The following is a 17717-nucleotide window of genomic DNA, read 5'->3' on the forward strand; positions in this document are numbered from 1 at the left end:
CCCTCTTCTCCCCTCCCCCCCCAACACCCGCCCCTCCTCTTCTCCTCCCCCCCCCCCAACACCCACCCCCCCTCGGCAGTGTCAATTTCAGCGGCCAGCTGATTGTTTCAGTGAGAGCAGCTTCCCTCTCCGGATCAAAGTGAGCCGGCCGCTGAAATTGACACTGCCCGCTGCTCTCTCCCTCCAATCCAACTTTTAAGTTTTAATGTTTCTGATTGGAGGGAGAGAGCAGCCGGCAGTGTCAATTTCAGCGGCCGGCTCACTTTGATCCAGAGAGGGAAGCTGCTCTCTCACTGAAACAATCAGCTGGCCGCTGAAATTGACACTGCCGGCTGCTCTCTCCCTCCAATCAGAAACATTAAAACTTAAAAGTTGGATTGGAGGGAGAGAGCAGCGGGCAGTGTCAATTTCAGCGGCCGGCTGATTTCAGTGAGAGCAGCTTCCTTCTCCGGATCAAAGTGAGCCGGCCGCTGAAATTGACACAACTGACAGTTGGGGTCCATAATCCCCCCCGCGGTATATCGCGAACCGCGGTATTGCGGAGCGCGGTATAACGGGGGACTACTGTATTAGCTATTGGACAGCATACCTGCTCGAGGCTGGGCCAACCTGCACAGAGATCATTTAGTCCCTCAAGCTTGTTTTTTTTTCAATTTTAGAGTACCCAATTCATTTTCTTTTCCAATTAAGAGGCAATTTAGTGTGGCCAGTTCACTTAACCTGCCACCTTTGGGTTGTGGTAGTGAATCCCACGCAGACACGGGGAGAATGTGCAAACTCCACCCGGACATTGACCCATGGCTGGGATCGATCCCAGGTCCTCAGCGCCGCAAGGCAGCAATGCTACCATGCTGCCCTCCTCAAATATGTTTTACATTTCAGTCAGATCATTACTGATCTGTAATAACACGATTGGCTTGCCTCATCTCCGTACCCCTCAACACTCTTACTTAAAGATCTGTCCACCGTAGTCTTGAAATGTCAACATCCACAATTTTTTTGTCCATAATTCCATTGCTCATAGCACAAAACAAAGTGCTGCCTCCTGATCAGCCTAACCCCAATTCTAACATTGTGCTCCCTTGTTCTGGACTTCCAACCAGAAGCAATAGTTAATTTCATGTTTATTGTATTATTACGATTAAGGATAAACAGGTGGAAGGTATTGATTGATTAAGTATCTTGAGCACATATAAAAAGGGATTACTTTCTATGACTGGTGGGCACCAAGGGGGCTGGAGTACATCAACACTCCCAGGAATTACATTTTGACTGAATTAGTTAAGTTTCCTTTTTGACGTTTTATTTTGGTTACAGTGCTCCAGCAGGGGCTGACAGCCCTGTCTTTTTTTTGTTTAATTTGACTAAGGTAACAAGGAAGTTAGACAAACGAGAACCAGTGGATGTGATTTATTTAGATTTCCAGAAGGCCTTTGACAAGATGCCACATAGGAGATTGTTAAATAAGTTAAGAGCCCATGGTGTTAAGGGTAAGATCCTGGCATGGATAGAGGATTGGCTGACTGGCAGAAGGCAGAGAGTGGGGATAAAGGGGTCTTTTTCAGGATGGCAGCTGGTGACTCGTGGCGTGCCTCAGGGGTCTGTGCTGGGATCACAACTTTTCACAATATACATTAATGATCTGGAAGAAGGAACTGAAGGCACTGTTGCTAAGTTTGCAGATGATATAAAGATCTGTAGAGGGACAGGTAGTATTGAGGAAGCAAGGGGGCTGCAGAAGGATTTGGACTAGGAGAGTGGGCAAGGAAGTGGCAGATGAAATACAATGTGGAAAAGTGTGAGGTTATGCACTTTGGAAGGAGGAATTTAGGCACACTATTTTCTAAATGGGGAAATGCTTAGGAAATCAGAAGGACAAAGGGATTTGGAAGTCCTTATTCACGATTCACTTAAGGTTAACGTGCAGGTTCAGTCGGCAGTTAAGGCGGCAAATGCAATGTTAGCATTCATGTCAAGAGAGCTAGAATACAAGACTAGGGATATACTTCTGAGGCTGAATAAGGCTCTGGTCAGACCCCATTTGGAGTATTGTGAGCAGTTTTCGGTCTGTATCTAAGGAAATGTGCTGGCCTTGGAAAGGGTCCAGAGGAGGTTCACAAGAATGATCCCTGGAATGAAGAGCTAGTCGTATGAGGAACGGTTGAGGACTCTGGTCTGTACTCGCTGGAGTATAGAAGGATGAGGGGGGGACTTATTGAAACTTACAAGATACTGCGAGGTCTGGATAAAGTGGATGTGGAGTGGATGTTTCCACTTGTAGGAAAAACTAGAAGCAGAAGACACAATCTCAGACTAAAGGGACGATCCTTTAAAACAGAGATGAGGAGGAATTTCTTCAGCCAGAGGGTGGTGATTCTGTGGAACTCTTTGCCGCAGAAGGCTGTGGAGGCCAAATCACTGAGTGTCTTTAAGACAGAGATAGATAGGTTCTTGATTAATAAGGGGATCAGGTGTTATGGGGAGAAGGCAGGAGAATGGGGATGAGAAAAGTATCAGCCATGATTGAATGATGGAGCAGACCCGATAGGCCGAGTGGCCTAATTCTGTTACTATGTCTTATGGTCTTATTGTTTTTTTATTAATAATAGAGTATTAAAAGGGACTACACGCGGGATCTTCCTCGACCAATAGGCTCTGCAGAGTGCTCATCATCTGTCCAGGGAACATTGTTTTGTTTTAATTTAATATGACAAGTTTTCCTTAAAGGTTTTTTTTTGTTACAATGACCCTTTAAGGGGCTTTCAATTAGCTTATTTGTCAATTTATTTTATTTGTTTAAGAAGAGTATAAAAAGGGACTGACCAGTACAGCACCAGAGTGGTTAAATTGCCGAATGAGTAATCCAAAGAACTGAACTAATGACTTGGAGCCAAGAGTTCAAAACCCATGTCAGCAGCTGGGGAATTTAAAAGTCTTTTTGTTACACTGCTACTTGAAGGAGCTATTCATTTGTTTGTTAGTTTATTTTCTTGTTCATTAAAGAGAGTGTATAAAAAGGATGTGATGCATTCCAATGCCCCTACCTCTGGGCGAGAATCTCCAGGTTGAAGTCCCACATCAGGCCTTGTGGGCCACAGAAGGAGTGTTCATGATGTGGTTCAATGGGCTGACAAGCAGCCTGGGAATCATTCCTCCCCCTCGCCACCAAAGGTGGGTGTGAAGATATGCTACTAAAAGGGACACTGGGGCGTTGGTAAGTAGAAGGCACAGCTATGTAATGCTACGTTCTGTGACTAAACCCATTATCAAGAAAGGGAGTTGTGTCCAGTTCCATTCTTCACCATCTTTTAAATAGTGCCCACACTTCCAGTCCGTAAATTCAACTTACTGGAGTCACTTCATTTCTTATTATGTCAAAGAGCAGATTTATAGGAAAAGCGTAACTACTGTTCACTCTTACAGTCAGTGGAAGGAGTGTTATATCAGTGTGTCAGGGAGCAATAAGGAAAATACCTTCATTATATTGTTCACGCACAGCTTCTGATGGGAGATCAAGAATGGGATGAGTATCCATCAGTGATGGGAATGGAGGTAATATCTGTCAGTTAAGGGAATACCCGGGATGGTGTCAGTATCTGTCATTGAGGGGAATATTCAGGAAGGAGATAGTATCCGTTAATAAGGGGAATATCTGTGATGGGGTCAGTTTTTGTCATTGAAGACAATATATGGGATGGAGTGAGTATCTGTCAGTAAGGGGAATATCCGGGATGGAGTTAGTATCAGTCAGTGAGGGGAATATTCGGGATGGCGTTAGTATCAGTCAGTGAGGGGAACATTCGGGATGGAGTTAGTATCAGTCAGCGAGGGGAATATTCGGGATGGAGTGAGTATTTGTCAGTGAGGGGGATATACGGGATGGAGTTAGTAACAGTCAGTGAGGGGAATATTCGGGATGGAGTTAGTAACAGTCAGTAAGGGGAATATTCGGGATGGAGTGAGTATTTGTCAGTGAGGGGGATATTCGGGATGGAGTTAGTATCAGTCAGTGAGGGGGATATTCGGGATGGAGTTAGTAACAGTCAGTGAAGGGAATATTCGGGATGGAGTTAGTAACAGTTAGTCAGGGGAATATTAAGGGTGGAGTGAGTATTTGTCAGTGAGGAGAATGTTCGGGATGGAGTTAGTATCAGTCAGTGAGGGGAATATTCAGGATGGAGTTAGTAACAGTCAGTGAGGGGAATATTCGGGATTGAGTTAGTAACAGTCAGTGAGGGGAATATTCGGGATGGAGTTAGTATCAGTCAGTGAGGGGAATATTCGGGATGGAGTTAGTTTCAGTCAGTGATGGGAATATTCAGATGGAGTTAGTAACAGTCAGTGAGGGGAATATTCGGGATGGAGTTAGTAACAGTCAGTGAGGGGAATATTCGGGATGGAGTTAGTAACAGTCAGTGAGGGGAATATCAAGGGTGGAGTTAGTATCAATCAGTGAGGGGAATAAACAGCCAGGGGCTGTTTAGCTCACAGGGCTAATCGCTGGCTTTGAAAGCAGACCAAGGCAAGCCAGCAGCACGGTTCGATTCCCGTAACAGCTTCCCCGAACAGGCGCCGGAATGTGGCGACTAGGGGCTTTTCACAGTAACTTCATTTGAAGCCTACTCGTGACAATAAGCGATTTTCATTTTCATTCGGGATGGAGTTAGTATCAGTCAGTGAGGGGAATATTCGGGATGAAGTTAGTTTCAGTCAGTGAGGGGAACATTTGGGATGGAGTTAGTTTCAGTCAGTGATGGGAATATTCGGGATGGAGTTAGTAACAGTCAGTGAAGGGAATATTCGGGATTGGGTTAGTAACAGTCAGTGAGGGGAATGTTCGGGATGGAGTTAGTAACAGTCAGTGAGGGGAATATTAAGGGTGGAGTGAGTATTTGTCAGTGAGGGGAATAATCGGGATGGAGTTAGTATCTGTAAGAGGAAAATCCGGGATGGGGGTCAGTATTTGTCATTGAGGACAATTTCCGGAACGGAGTGAGTGCCCGTCAGTCAGGGGAATATCCGTAATGGAGTTCGTATCAGTCAGTGAGGGGAATATCAAGGATGGAGTTAATATCAGTCAGTTAGGGGAATAATCGGGATGGTGTTCGTATCCGTCAGTAAGGGGAATATCCAGAATACTCACTCCACCGCTTAATATTCCCCTCACTGATGGAAAAGAACTCCATCCCGGATATCCCTCTCACTAACTGATAATAACTCCATTCTTAATTAGTAACTGTCCATGAGGGGAATATCAAGGATGGAGTGAGTATCCATCAGTTAGGAGAATATCAAGGATGGATTTAGTATCCGCCAGCAAGGGGAATATTTGAGATGGAGTTAGTGGGCTGGATTCTCCGCAACCCCGTGCCAAAATCGCGGCCGCTGCAGGGGCGGAGAATCCATTCCATGGCGTAAACGGGCCCGGCGCCGGTTCGGCAATTCTCCGGGCCCTGAAAAGCAGCGTGACCGCGGAGTACACCGCGCATCCCGGGGCCCATTGCCAGAGGCCCGCTGAGCAAACCTCCACTCCCGACCGGCCGAGTTGCCGACGGTGTGGAACTAACCACCTATTGCCGGTCGGGATGCTGGCGTGGCCGCCCTGGTTGGGGGAGGGCGAATCAGAGACCAGGGTTCGGTGATTATTGGCGCGGGGTTCAAGGCTCGGGCGCGCAGCCGATAGGTGGGGTATATATTTTTTTATCTGAGTCCGCCATGGAGCATAGGGCGGCCGCTGGAGGTCGCCGCCGTGCGCATGCGTGGACTCCGAACTAGACGTGCGGGGGCCCATATCCGCAGCTGAAGCTGCGAGATTAACTCCGGGTCCCTGCCAGCCCCCTGCAGGGCACTGAATTCGTTCAACTTTCTGGAGTAAATCTCCACCGTTTTTACACCAGCATTGGAACCTATTCTCATTTTGGGAGAATCTATCCAAGTATCCGTCAGTGAGGGGAATATCAAGGATGGATTTAGTATTCGCCAGTGAGGGGAATATTCGGGATGGAGTGAATATCCGTCAATGCGAGAAATATTAGGGATGGATTTAGTATCAGTCAGTGAGGGGAATATTCGGGATGGAGCTGGTAACAGTCAGTGAGGGGAATATTAAGGGTGGAGTGAGTATTTGTCAGTGAGGGTAATATTCGGGATGAAGTTAGTATCAGTCAGTGAGGGGAATATTCGGGATGAAGTTAGTTTCAGTCAGTGAGGGGAACATTTGGGATGGAGTTAGTTTCAGTCAGTGATGGGAATATTCGGGATGGAGTTAGTAACAGTCAGTGAAGGGAATATTCGGGATTGGGTTAGTAACAGTCAGTGAGGGGAATGTTCGGGATGGAGTTAGTAACAGTCAGTGAGGGGAATATTAAGGGTGGAGTGAGTATTTGTCAGTGAGGGGAATAATCGGGATGGAGTTAGTATCTGTAAGAGGAAAATCCGGGATGGGGGTCAGTATTTGTCATTGAGGACAATTTCCGGAACGGAGTGAGTGCCCGTCAGTCAGGGGAATATCCGTAATGGAGTTCGTATCAGTCAGTGAGGGGAATATCAAGGATGGAGTTAATATCAGTCAGTTAGGGGAATAATCGGGATGGTGTTCGTATCCGTCAGTAAGGGGAATATCCAGAATACTCACTCCACCGCTTAATATTCCCCTCACTGATGGAAAAGAACTCCATCCCGGATATCCCTCTCACTAACTGATAATAACTCCATTCTTAATTAGTAACTGTCCATGAGGGGAATATCAAGGATGGAGTGAGTATCCATCAGTTAGGAGAATATCAAGGATGGATTTAGTATCCGCCAGCAAGGGGAATATTTGAGATGGAGTTAGTGGGCTGGATTCTCCGCAACCCCGTGCCAAAATCGCGGCTGCTGCAGGGGCGGAGAATCCATTCCATGGCGTAAACGGGCCCGGCGCCGGTTCGGCAATTCTCCGGGCCCTGAAAAGCAGCGTGACCGCGGAGTACACCGCGCATCCCGGGGCCCATTGCCAGAGGCCCGCTGAGCAAACCTCCACTCCCGACCGGCCGAGTTGCCGACGGTGTGGAACTAACCACCTATTGCCGGTCGGGATGCTGGCGTGGCCCGCGGCCGCCCTGGTTGGGGGAGGGCGAATCAGAGACCAGGGTTTGGTGATTATTGGCGCGGGGTTCAAGACTCGGGCGCGCAGCCGATAGGTGGGGTTTATATTTTTTTATCTGAGTCCGCCATGGAGCACTGGGCGGCCGCTGGAGGTCGCCACCGTGCGCATGCGTGGACTCCGAACTAGACGTGCGGGGGCCCATATCCGCAGCTGAAGCTGCGAGATTAACTCCGGGTCCCTGCCAGCCCCCTGCAGGGCACTGAATTCGTTCAACTTTCTGGAGTAAATCTCCACCGTTTTTACACCAGCATTGGAACCTATTCTCATTTTGGGAGAATCTATCCAAGTATCTGTCAGTGAGGGGAATATCAGGGATGGATTTAGTATCTACCAGTGAGGGGAATATTCGGGATGGAGCGAGTATCTGTCAGTGAGGGAAATATCAAGGATGGAGTTAGTATTCGCCAGTGAGGGGAATATTCGGGATGGAGTGAGTATCCATCAGTGAGGGAAATATCAAGGATGGAGTTAGTATTCGCCAGTGAGGGGAATATTCGGGATGGAGTGAATATCCGTCAATGCGGGAAATATCAAGGATGGAGTTAGTATTCGCCAGTGAGGGGAATATTCGGGATGGAGTGAGTATCCATCAGTGAGGGAAATATCAAGGATGGAGTTAGTATTCGCCAGTGAGGGGAATATTCGGGATGGAGTGAATATCCGTCAATGCGGGAAATATCAAGGATGGATTTAGTATCAGTCGGTGAGGGAAATATCCGAGATGGAGTTAGTATCAGTCAAAGAGGGGACTACTCGGGATGGAGTGAGTATTTGTCAGTGAGGGGAATAATCGGGATGGAGTTAGTATCCATCAGTCAGGGGAATATCCAGGATGAAGTTTCTGTCCATCGCCCAGTGGGTTAACTGCTACCAGAAGATGTTGTAACACAGCTTGTTCACTGCTATTACCTGAGACACTGATGGGCTTGGTGGCAATGCCTTGCGAGGCCACAGCCTGCACCGGTCCTGTTGTCTGATAGCTGGTTTTGGAGGTGCGAGAAATGGCACCAAATTTGGAAACAGTTGGCAACTCCCCAAAGGGTATGATGGGATCCTCCTCCTTGCTCTCGGCTGCCCTCCTCTGAAGGTCCAGATTCATGAGCTGCTCCCGCAGGCCCTTATTGTCAACATTCTGTCAAAAATCAAGGAATGCATTAGCAACAGAGAAGATTAGTGATCCAATCTTTGTTCCAACATGACTCTAACATACTGCCCATCCCTTATCTCGGTTTTGGTATTCCCTTATCAGTGGCAAAACATTTTAGCCCTTTAGCAGACCAAGTGCTGCCTAAGTCACTGGGCTGCCATTCTGCACTGTCTTCCTTAACAGGTCAGGTCTTGGGTGGCCATGTTTCAGGCATGTCTGCATACTCCTTGGTGTGGTTAGGGGGTGGGTAAAGGCTCGCACCCCAACTGGAAGAGCTTAATTCCATTAGGGAGCAATAGCACTCGTCAAAGAGCTTCGCACACAGAAGGCTGTTCTAAACCTTTCTCTCAATGGGCTGTCGTATCATATTATGCAGCTACCAAGTGCACAAAAATCCACCCATCCCAGTTTTGCTGCCCACCAGCCTGAAATTAAGTTAAAACATTGAAAAAACAGCAGGGGCACGTATAAGAATGACGTCAAATTTATAGCAAATAATAGGCCAGTCAGTCAACGGATCTACGCTGGTCTTTACACTCGACAGGAAAATCCTCTCACCCTATCAACATATCTTTCGATAAGACACAAGCAGAAGTAGGCCATTCAGCCCATCAAGTCTGCTCCACCATTCAATTATATCAGGATAGTCAGGATTCAATGATGTCAGGATAGATAGGGTGATTGAATGCGTGGCTCGAGAAATGGTGCAAGAGGGAGGGATTCAAATTCCTGGGGCATTGGTACCGGTTCTGGGGGAGGTGGGACCAGTACAAACCGGACGGTCTACACCTGGACAGGGCTGGAACCGATGTCCTCGGGGGGGTGTTTGCTAGAGCTGTTGGGGAGAGTTTAAACTAATGTGGCAGGGGGATGGGAACCAAAGCAGGAAGTCGGAAGGTAGTAAAACAGGGACAGAAACAAAAGGCAGTAAGGGGGAAAGTGTAAGGCAGAGGAGCCATAGTCAAAAATCGAAAAGGGTGACAGTTCAAGGTACAGTGACTGAGGGAAGCTCAGTGAATAGGCCCAGTAATACTAAAAGGAATAAAACGGGAAGTAAAAACATAAATGCTAAGCGACGCGGCAGGTTGTTACATGAAGATATGGGTTCAACGACAAGGAAAATTAGGAGAAAAGTTAAGAGGAAATATAATTTAGGAGACGTTACTGATCGAGGTGTTAAAATTCAAAACAGAGGGATAAAAGCCAACATATGTGTACTTTACCTGAATGCCCGTAATATTCGGAATAAGGTAAATGAGCTGATGGCGCAAATCATGGTGAATGACTATGATTTAGTGGCCATTACTGAAACATGGTTAAAGGATGGTCACGACTGGGAGTTAAATATCCAAGGGTATCAAACTATTCGGAAGGACAGAGTGGATGGTAAGGGAGGTGGTGTAGCTCTGTTATTTAAGGATGACTTCCGGGCAATAGTAAACGATGACATCGGTGCTATGGAGGATAAGGTTGAATCCATTTGGGTGGAAATCAGGAATAGCAAGGCGAAAAAGTCACTGATAGGAGTAGTCTATAGGCCACCAAATAGTAACATTATGGTGGGGCAGGCAATAAGCAAAGAAATAACTGATGCATGTAGAAATGGTACAGCAGTTATCATGTGGGATTTTAATCTACATGTCGATTGGTTTAACCAGGTCGGTCAAGGCAGCCTTGAGGAGGAGTTTATAGAATGTATCCGCGATAGTTTCCTAGAACAGTATGTAATGGAACCTACAAGGGAACAAGCGGTTCTAGATCTGTTCCTGTGAAATGAGACAGGATTGATTAATGATCTCATAGTTAGGGGTCCTCTCGGAATGAGCAATCACAATATGGTTGAATTTAAAATACAGATGGAGGGTGAGAAGGTCAAATCAAACACTACTGTTTTGTGCTTAAACAAAGGAGATTACAATGGGATGAGAGAAGAGCTAGCTAATGTAGACTGGGAGCAAAGACTTTATGGTGAAACAGTTGAGGAACAGTGGAGAACCTTCCAAGCAATTTTTCACAGTGCTCAGCAAAGGTATATACCAACAAAAAGGAAGGACGGTAGAAAGAGGGAAAATCGACCGTGGATATCTAAGGAAATAAGGGAGAGTATCAAATTGAAAGAAAAAGCATACAAAGTGGCAAAGATTAGTGGGAGACTAGAGGACTGGGAAATCTTTAGGGGGCAACAGAAAGCTACTAAAAAAGCTATAAAGAAGAGTAAGATAGATTATGAGAGTAAACTTGCTCAGAACATAAAAACAGATAGTAAAAGTTTCTACAAATATATAAAACAAAAAAGAGTGGCTAAGGTAAATATTGGTCCTGTGGAGGATGAGAAGGGAGATTTAATAATGGGAGATGAGGAAATGGCTGAGGAACTGAACAGGTTTTTTGGGTCGGTCTTCACAGTGGAAGACACAAATAACATGCCAGTGACTGATAGAAGTGAGGCTATGACAGGTGAGGACCTTGAGATGATTGTTATCACTAAGGAGGTAGTGTGGGCAAGCTAATGGGGCTAAAGGTAGACAAGTCTCCTGGCCCATTTGGAATGCATCCCAGAGTGCTAAAAGAGATGGCTAGGGAAATTGCAAATGTACTAGTGATAATTTACCAAAATTCACTAGACTCTGGAGTGGTCCCGGCGGATTGGAAATTAGCAAACTTAAAAAGGAGGTAGGCAGAAAGCGGGTAATTATAGGCCAGTGAGCTTAACTTCGGTAGTAGGGAAGATGCTGGAATCTATCAAAGAAGAAATAGCGAGGCATCTGGATGGAAATTGTCCCATTGGGTAGACGCAGCAAGAGTTCATAAAAGGCAGGTCGTGCCTAACTAATTTAGTGGAATTTTTTGAGGACATTACCAGAGCAGTAGATAATGGGGAGCCAATGGATGTGGTATATCTGGATTTCCAGAAAGCCTTTGACAAGGTGCCACACAAAAGGTTGCTGCATAAGATAAAGATGCATGGCATTATGGGTAAAGTAGTAGCATGGATAGAGGATTGGTTCATTAATAGAAAACAAAGAGTGGGGATTAATGGGTGTTTCTCTGGTTGGCAATCAGTAGCTAGTGGTGTCCCTTAGGGATCAGTGTTGGGCCCACAATTGTTCACAATTTACATAGATGATTTGGAGTTGGGGACGAAGTGCAATGTGTCCAAGTTTGCAGACGACACTAAGATGAGTGGTAAAGCAAAAATGCAGAGAATACCGGAAGTCTGCAGAGGGATTTGGATAGGTTAAGTGAATGGGCTCGGGTCTGGCAGATGGAATACAATGTTGACAAATGTGAGGTTATCCATTTTGGTAGGAATAACAGCAAAATAATAAAATATTAAAATATGCTGCTGTGCAGAGAGACCTGTGTGTGCTCGTGCATGAGTTGCAAAACGTTGGTTTACAGGTGCAACAGGTAATTAAAAAAGCGAATGGAATTTTGTCCTTCATCGCTAGAGGGATGGAGTTTAAGACTAGGGACGTTATGCTACAATTGTATAAGGTGTTAGTGAGGCCACACCTGGAGTATTGTGTTCAGTTTTGGTCTCCTTACCTGAGAAAGGACATACTGGCGCTGGAGGGTGTGCAGAGGAGATTCACTAGGTTAATCCCAGAGCTGAAGGGGTTGGATTACGAGGAGAAGTTGAGTAGACTGGGACTGTACTCGTTGGAATTTAGAAGGATGAGGGGGATCTTATAGAAACGTATAAAACTATGAAGGGAATAGATAGGATAGATGCGGGCAGGTTGTTTCCACTGGCGGGTGAAAGCAGAACTAGGGGGCATAGCCTCAAAATAAGGGGAAGTAGATTGAGGACTGAGTTTAGGAGGAACTTCTTCACCCAAAGGGTTGTGAATCTATGGAATTCCTTGCCCAGTGAAGCAGTTGAGGCTTCTTCATTAAATGTTTTTAAGATAAAGATAGATAGTTTTTTGAAGAATAAAGGGATTAAGGGTTATGGTGTTCGGGCCAGAAAGTGGAGCTGAGTCCACAAAAGATCAGCAATGATCTCATTGAATGGCGGAGCAGGCTCTAGGGGCCAGATGGCCTACTCCTGCTCCTAGTTCTTATGTTCTTATATCATGATTGATCTGATATGATCCTCAACTTTCACTTTCCCACTTTATCCCCAGAACCCTTGATTCCCTCACTGATTAAAAATCTATCTATCTCAGCCTGGAACACACTTAACGGCCCAGCCTCTACAGCTCTCTGCGGTAAAGAATTCCACAGATTTATTCCCCTCAGAGAGAAGAAATTCCTCCTCATCTCTGTATTAATGGATGATCCCTTACTCTTAGATTATACCTCTGGTCCTAGACTCTCCCACAGAGGAAAGATCCTATCAGCATCTACTCTGTCAAGCCCCCTGCAAATCCTATGTCTCAATAAGGTCACCTCTCATTATCCTAAACCCCAATGAGTACAGGCTCAACCTCCTCAACCTCTCCTCACAAGAAAATCCCTCCATACCAGGAGCACCCTAGTGAACATTCTCTGGACTGCCTCCAATGCCGGTATATTTTTCCTTAGATAAGGGGACAAAAACTGTTCACAGTATTCCAGGTGTGGTCTAACTAGTGCCTTGTTCAGTTTTAGCAGGACTTCCTTATTTTCATATTCCATTCCCTTCAAAATAAAGGTCAACATTCAATTTGCCTTCTCAATTACCTACTGGACTTGCATGCTAGCTTTTTGTCAAAAATGGACGAGGACCCCCCCAAATCTCTGTATGCTTAAGTTTTCTGCACTCTTTATCCATTTAAACATTATTCAGCTGCTTTATTCTTCCTACCAAAGTGCAGATCTTCACATTTTCCTACATTATACTCCATCTGCCAAGTTTTTGCCCACTCACCAAACCTGTCTATATTCCTCTGTGAGACTCCTTTGTGTCATCCTCAGCACTTACCTTTCCACCTACGTTTGTGCCATCCGCAAACTTGGCAACGGTACATTTGCTTCCCTTGCTCAAGTCATTAATATATATTGTAAATGACTGTGGCCCCAGCACTGATCGCTGTGGCACTGCACTAGTTACAGGGTGTCATCGTGAAAATGTCCCTCTTGTCTCAACTCACTGTCTTCTTTTTAAAAAAAAATACATTTAGAGTACCCAATTTATTTTTTCCAGTTAAGGGGCAATTTAGCGTGGCCAATCCACCTATCCTGCACATCTTTGGGTTGTGAGGGCGAAACCCACGCAAACGTTGGGAGAATGTGCAAACTCCACACGGACAGTGATCCAGAGCCGGGATCGAACCTGGGATTTCGGTGCCATGAGGCAGCAGTGCTAACCACTGCGCCACCGGGCTGCCCTAACTCTCTGTCTTCTATTGGTTAGCCAATCCTCAATCCATGCTAATGTATTATCCCCATCCCTTTCTTCCTCGTGGGCTTATCCAGCTTAACCTTAAAAGCATCTGTGCTACTTGCCGCTGTCACTTTATGTAATGGAGTTTGTCCTGAACTCCCGATTGGATTTATTAGTGACAATCATATACATATGCTTCCATGTTTTGGTCTTCCCCACATCAAAACTGCCCGGTCAAGGCTGAACGTGAAAGTGCATGATTTCACTCTACCACTTTTACTGGAACCCTGGCACCATCTCGATCATTAATAGACTAATTTCAAATTGCTGATGAATAGAATGCAGCTAAATAAAGAACATTTGTCAGGGAAGGGGGACTTTATCCCAAAACATACTGTTCACATACTAAAACAGGTAGGCAGAATTGCACACATTACAACACATTTGTCTTGGGTGTCTGATTACCACTGACATCCTGTACACACAGTTCAGAGAACAGCAATGTACAATCGCTAGTGACTGTCAATGATTCACTGTCTTTCAGGGCATGTGAAACAAGCCGAGCACAGTGTCAACATACACACCCGCCTGTTCCAACGACATGGCCCAATCACTGCCCTTCCCTGTGTCCTTGGGCTTAATGTTTTGCAAACAGTTACACCAGCGAGAACTGGATGGTGTGGTTCGTCAGTACTGTCAGTTCACCTCGAGGGTTGTGAATAAGGGGTACCTCATTGTTGGATTGATGTCCTTTCTCTCTTTGTATTTGGTAAAGGGCCGACCTGTACCAACTTCAGACCTGAACCAGCTTCTTCAAGGGCATATGCTCACTCGTCATTAAACTGCCGACAACTTAGCGCTTAAACACTCAATCAAAGAGTTTACAAAAATTAGGCACGGTTAACAATGACAGTGTCAAAATACTTCACTGTTCTGAAGTTAACGCACATTGTAAAGAAAACATTATTTTGTATTGAAAAACAATACTGCAGATACTGAAACTGTGGAGTTTGTTCCAGATTTTTTTTGTTCTTATTTACTTTGTATTCAACCAATGCTGCATCTACCCTGGGAGTGTTAGATGGAACAGCCTAGAGGGAGCTTTACTCTGTATCTAACCCTGTGCTGTACCTGTCCTGGGAGTGTTTGATGGGGACAGTGTAGAGGGAGCTTTACTCTGTATCTAATCCCGTGCTGTACTTGCCCTGTGAGTGTTTGTTGGAGACAGTGTAGAGGGAGCTTTACTCTGCATCTGACACCGTGCTATACTTGCCCTGGGAGTGTTTGCTGGGGAGTGTAGAGGAAGCTTTATTCTGTATCTAACCCCATGCTGTTTCTGTCATGGGAATGTTTGACGGGGACAGTGTAGAGGAAGTTTTACTCTTTATCTAACCCTGTGCCGTACCTGTCCTGGGAGTGTTTGATGGGGACAGTGTAGAGGGTGCTTTATTCTGTATCTAACCCTGTGCTGTACCTGTCCTGGGAGTGTTTGCTGGGCACAGTGTAGAGGGAGCTTTACTCTGTATCTAACCCCGTGCTGTACCTGTCCTGGGGGTATTTGATGGGACAGTGTAGAGGGAGCTTTACTCTGTATCTAACCCTGTGCTGTACCTGTCCTGGGAGTGTTTGATGGAGACAATGTAGAGAGGGAATTACCCTGTATCCAACCCTGTGCTGAATTGTGGATTTTATCTTCGAGCTGCCGAGTTAACTCTAGAATTTTGTTGTTACTCTGCACAAGACATGCACGTGAACCGTGGATTTAAAACCAGCTTCCTGTGTGTAGCTCGGCTTCTTGCTGGAGCAGCTCATCGCTAGGGCGGCTCCTCGCTGGGGCGGTGACTCACTGAGCCAGCTATCCTTTGACTAAATGACTGCCATTATTTACAATGTGTTTCAGTAAACTGATGCAAGAGCATGACTTACATTCATCTCCATGCCACTGGAAGGCATAACGTCTTTGGGCTGTGCATTCTGGCTGCCAATATAGGAACCAATAGTGTCACAAGACCAGGGTGAGTATTGAGCAGTGTATTCATGGTCCTTGTACTTCTTGACTGCTTTCAGGTCTTCATCAGAATACTGAACAGGGAAAAATGTACAAAATGCAGTTAGCACATCCACAGAAACAAATAGAAGCTGAATGATTGGTGTTTTACACTAGCGCAGTGTAAAATTACCATTTGTAATATAAACAGGAATGAGAATTTGCAGAGTAAATTAGGCGCAGTGACAGAGTTTAGGATTGAATTGAATATTGCACTGAGACAGAGACTGCAGTCAGTCTCCATCTGAGATTAGGGGAGGGCCCATAACTGAACTGAATCACTGGACCACTTGTGAAGGAGCCATTAGCTGGACTGGATCATTTGAAGACAGCCAAAAGCTGGACTGGATCGGAGATAGGGAGAGAGTCAATAGGTGGACTGGATCACTGGGAGCATGCCAATGAACTGACAAGATCACCGATTGGGAACGTGGCAATGAACAGACTGGATCACTGAATGAGGACATGCCAATGGATGGACTGGATCACTGATTGGGAACGTGCCAATGGAAGGACTGCATCACTGAATAGGGTCATGCGAATGAGCGGACTGGATCACAGATTGGGAATGTGCCAATGAGCGGACTTAATTACCAATTGGGAACGTGCCAAAAAGTGGATTAGATCACTGATTGGGAGCATGCAAACGAGCAGACTGGATCACTGATTGGAATGTGCCAATGAGCAGACTGGATCATTGATTGGGAATGTGCAAACGAGCGGACTGGATCACTGATTGGAATGTGCCAATGAGCGGACTGGATCATTGATTGGGAATGTGCAAACGAGCGGACTGGATCACTGATTGGGAACGTGCAAACGAGCAGACTGGATCACTGATTGGAATGTGCCAATGAGCGGACTGGATCATTGATTGGGAATGTGCAAACAAGCGGACTGGATCACTGATTGGAATGTGCCAATGAGCGGACTGGATCATTGATTGGGAATGTGCAAACGAGCGGACTGGATCACTGATTGGGAACGTGCAAACAAGCGGACTGGATCACTGATTGGGAGCGTGCCAATGAGCGACTGGATCACTGATTGGGAGCGTGCCAATGAGCGACTGGATCACTGATTGGGAGCGTGCCAATGAGCGACTGGATCACTGATTGGGAGCGTGCCAATGAGCGACTGGATCACTGATTGGGAGCGTGCCAATGAGCGACTGGATCACTGATTGGGAGCGTGCAAACGAGCGGACTGGATCACTGATTGGGAGCAGCCAATGAGTGGACTGGATCACTGATTGGGAGCGTGCCAATGAGCGGACTGGATGAGCTATTAACTCGACTGGGCACTGGTCTGGATGTTGCTGTTTATTTCGATACAACTTTTTGTTCCTGGGGCACAACCGACACTTCCAAACTCCCGGCCTCCGTGGCCAAGCCGGAGTGCTTGGCCTGCCCTTGACAGTGACTGCTGTTCATTGCCCGGCTCTGCTGATGAATTTTTCCTGGTGAGGAACTAGAGAAAATGGGGAAATTTCCAAGTACCTCCGGGGAGACGTCGACAAAGGAAGATGGCAGTGCTGCGGTCGGTGGGAAAGGTGGTGGAGAAATGGTCTTGCGCTCCTCCAGCTGGGCCATTAACTCTTTCCGGCGTCGATGAAGATAATCCAGGCTTGGTTGAGGTTGAGGTTGATGCTGGGGCACTCTGCCATGAGGGTCCTGGAAGGAAACAGTACAATCAACAATGCTCCATTACTTCCGTAAGAGGAACCTCTACACATAGAGTACTGAGAATTGGAACATACTGGAACAGGTAGTAGTTGAGAGGACTAACATGGTTCACTTTCCCTTAAATGTATCTAAGTATATCAGGGAGAAAGGAATAGAAGGTTATGCTCATAAGGTAGGGTGAAAGCAGGCTTTTGTGGAGCATAAACACTAGCATAGACCAGTTGGGCAGAATGGCCATTTACTTGTGCAGGATTGAGGGAACTCTGCACTCAGTTAGCTGATCTCAGTCAGGCCTATGGTAGCAGCACAGACATTGACAAAGAGTCATTCACACTCAAAATGTTGCCCAGGATCCTCCATTGCAAGTCCACCCCATTACC

The 17717-nt window shown here is 46.1% G+C and overlaps 1 protein-coding gene across 1 annotated transcript in view; it reads right to left on the reverse strand.

Moving 5' to 3' along the window:
* Positions 1–17717, reverse strand: part of LOC119964245 (roquin-1-like) — a 215959-nt gene that overhangs the window by 29870 nt on the left and 168372 nt on the right. The window contains exons 14-16 of the mRNA XM_038793525.1: positions 17152–17325; positions 15532–15687; positions 8057–8279 (exon numbers count right to left, since the gene is read on the reverse strand). Of these exons, the coding sequence (XP_038649453.1) occupies positions 8057–8279; positions 15532–15687; positions 17152–17325 (553 nt within the window). The remainder of the gene's footprint in view (positions 1–8056; positions 8280–15531; positions 15688–17151; positions 17326–17717) is intronic.

Source organism: Scyliorhinus canicula, chromosome 4 (assembly GCF_902713615.1).
Source record: "Scyliorhinus canicula chromosome 4, sScyCan1.1, whole genome shotgun sequence".
Classification (NCBI taxonomy): domain Eukaryota; kingdom Metazoa; phylum Chordata; class Chondrichthyes; order Carcharhiniformes; family Scyliorhinidae; genus Scyliorhinus; species Scyliorhinus canicula.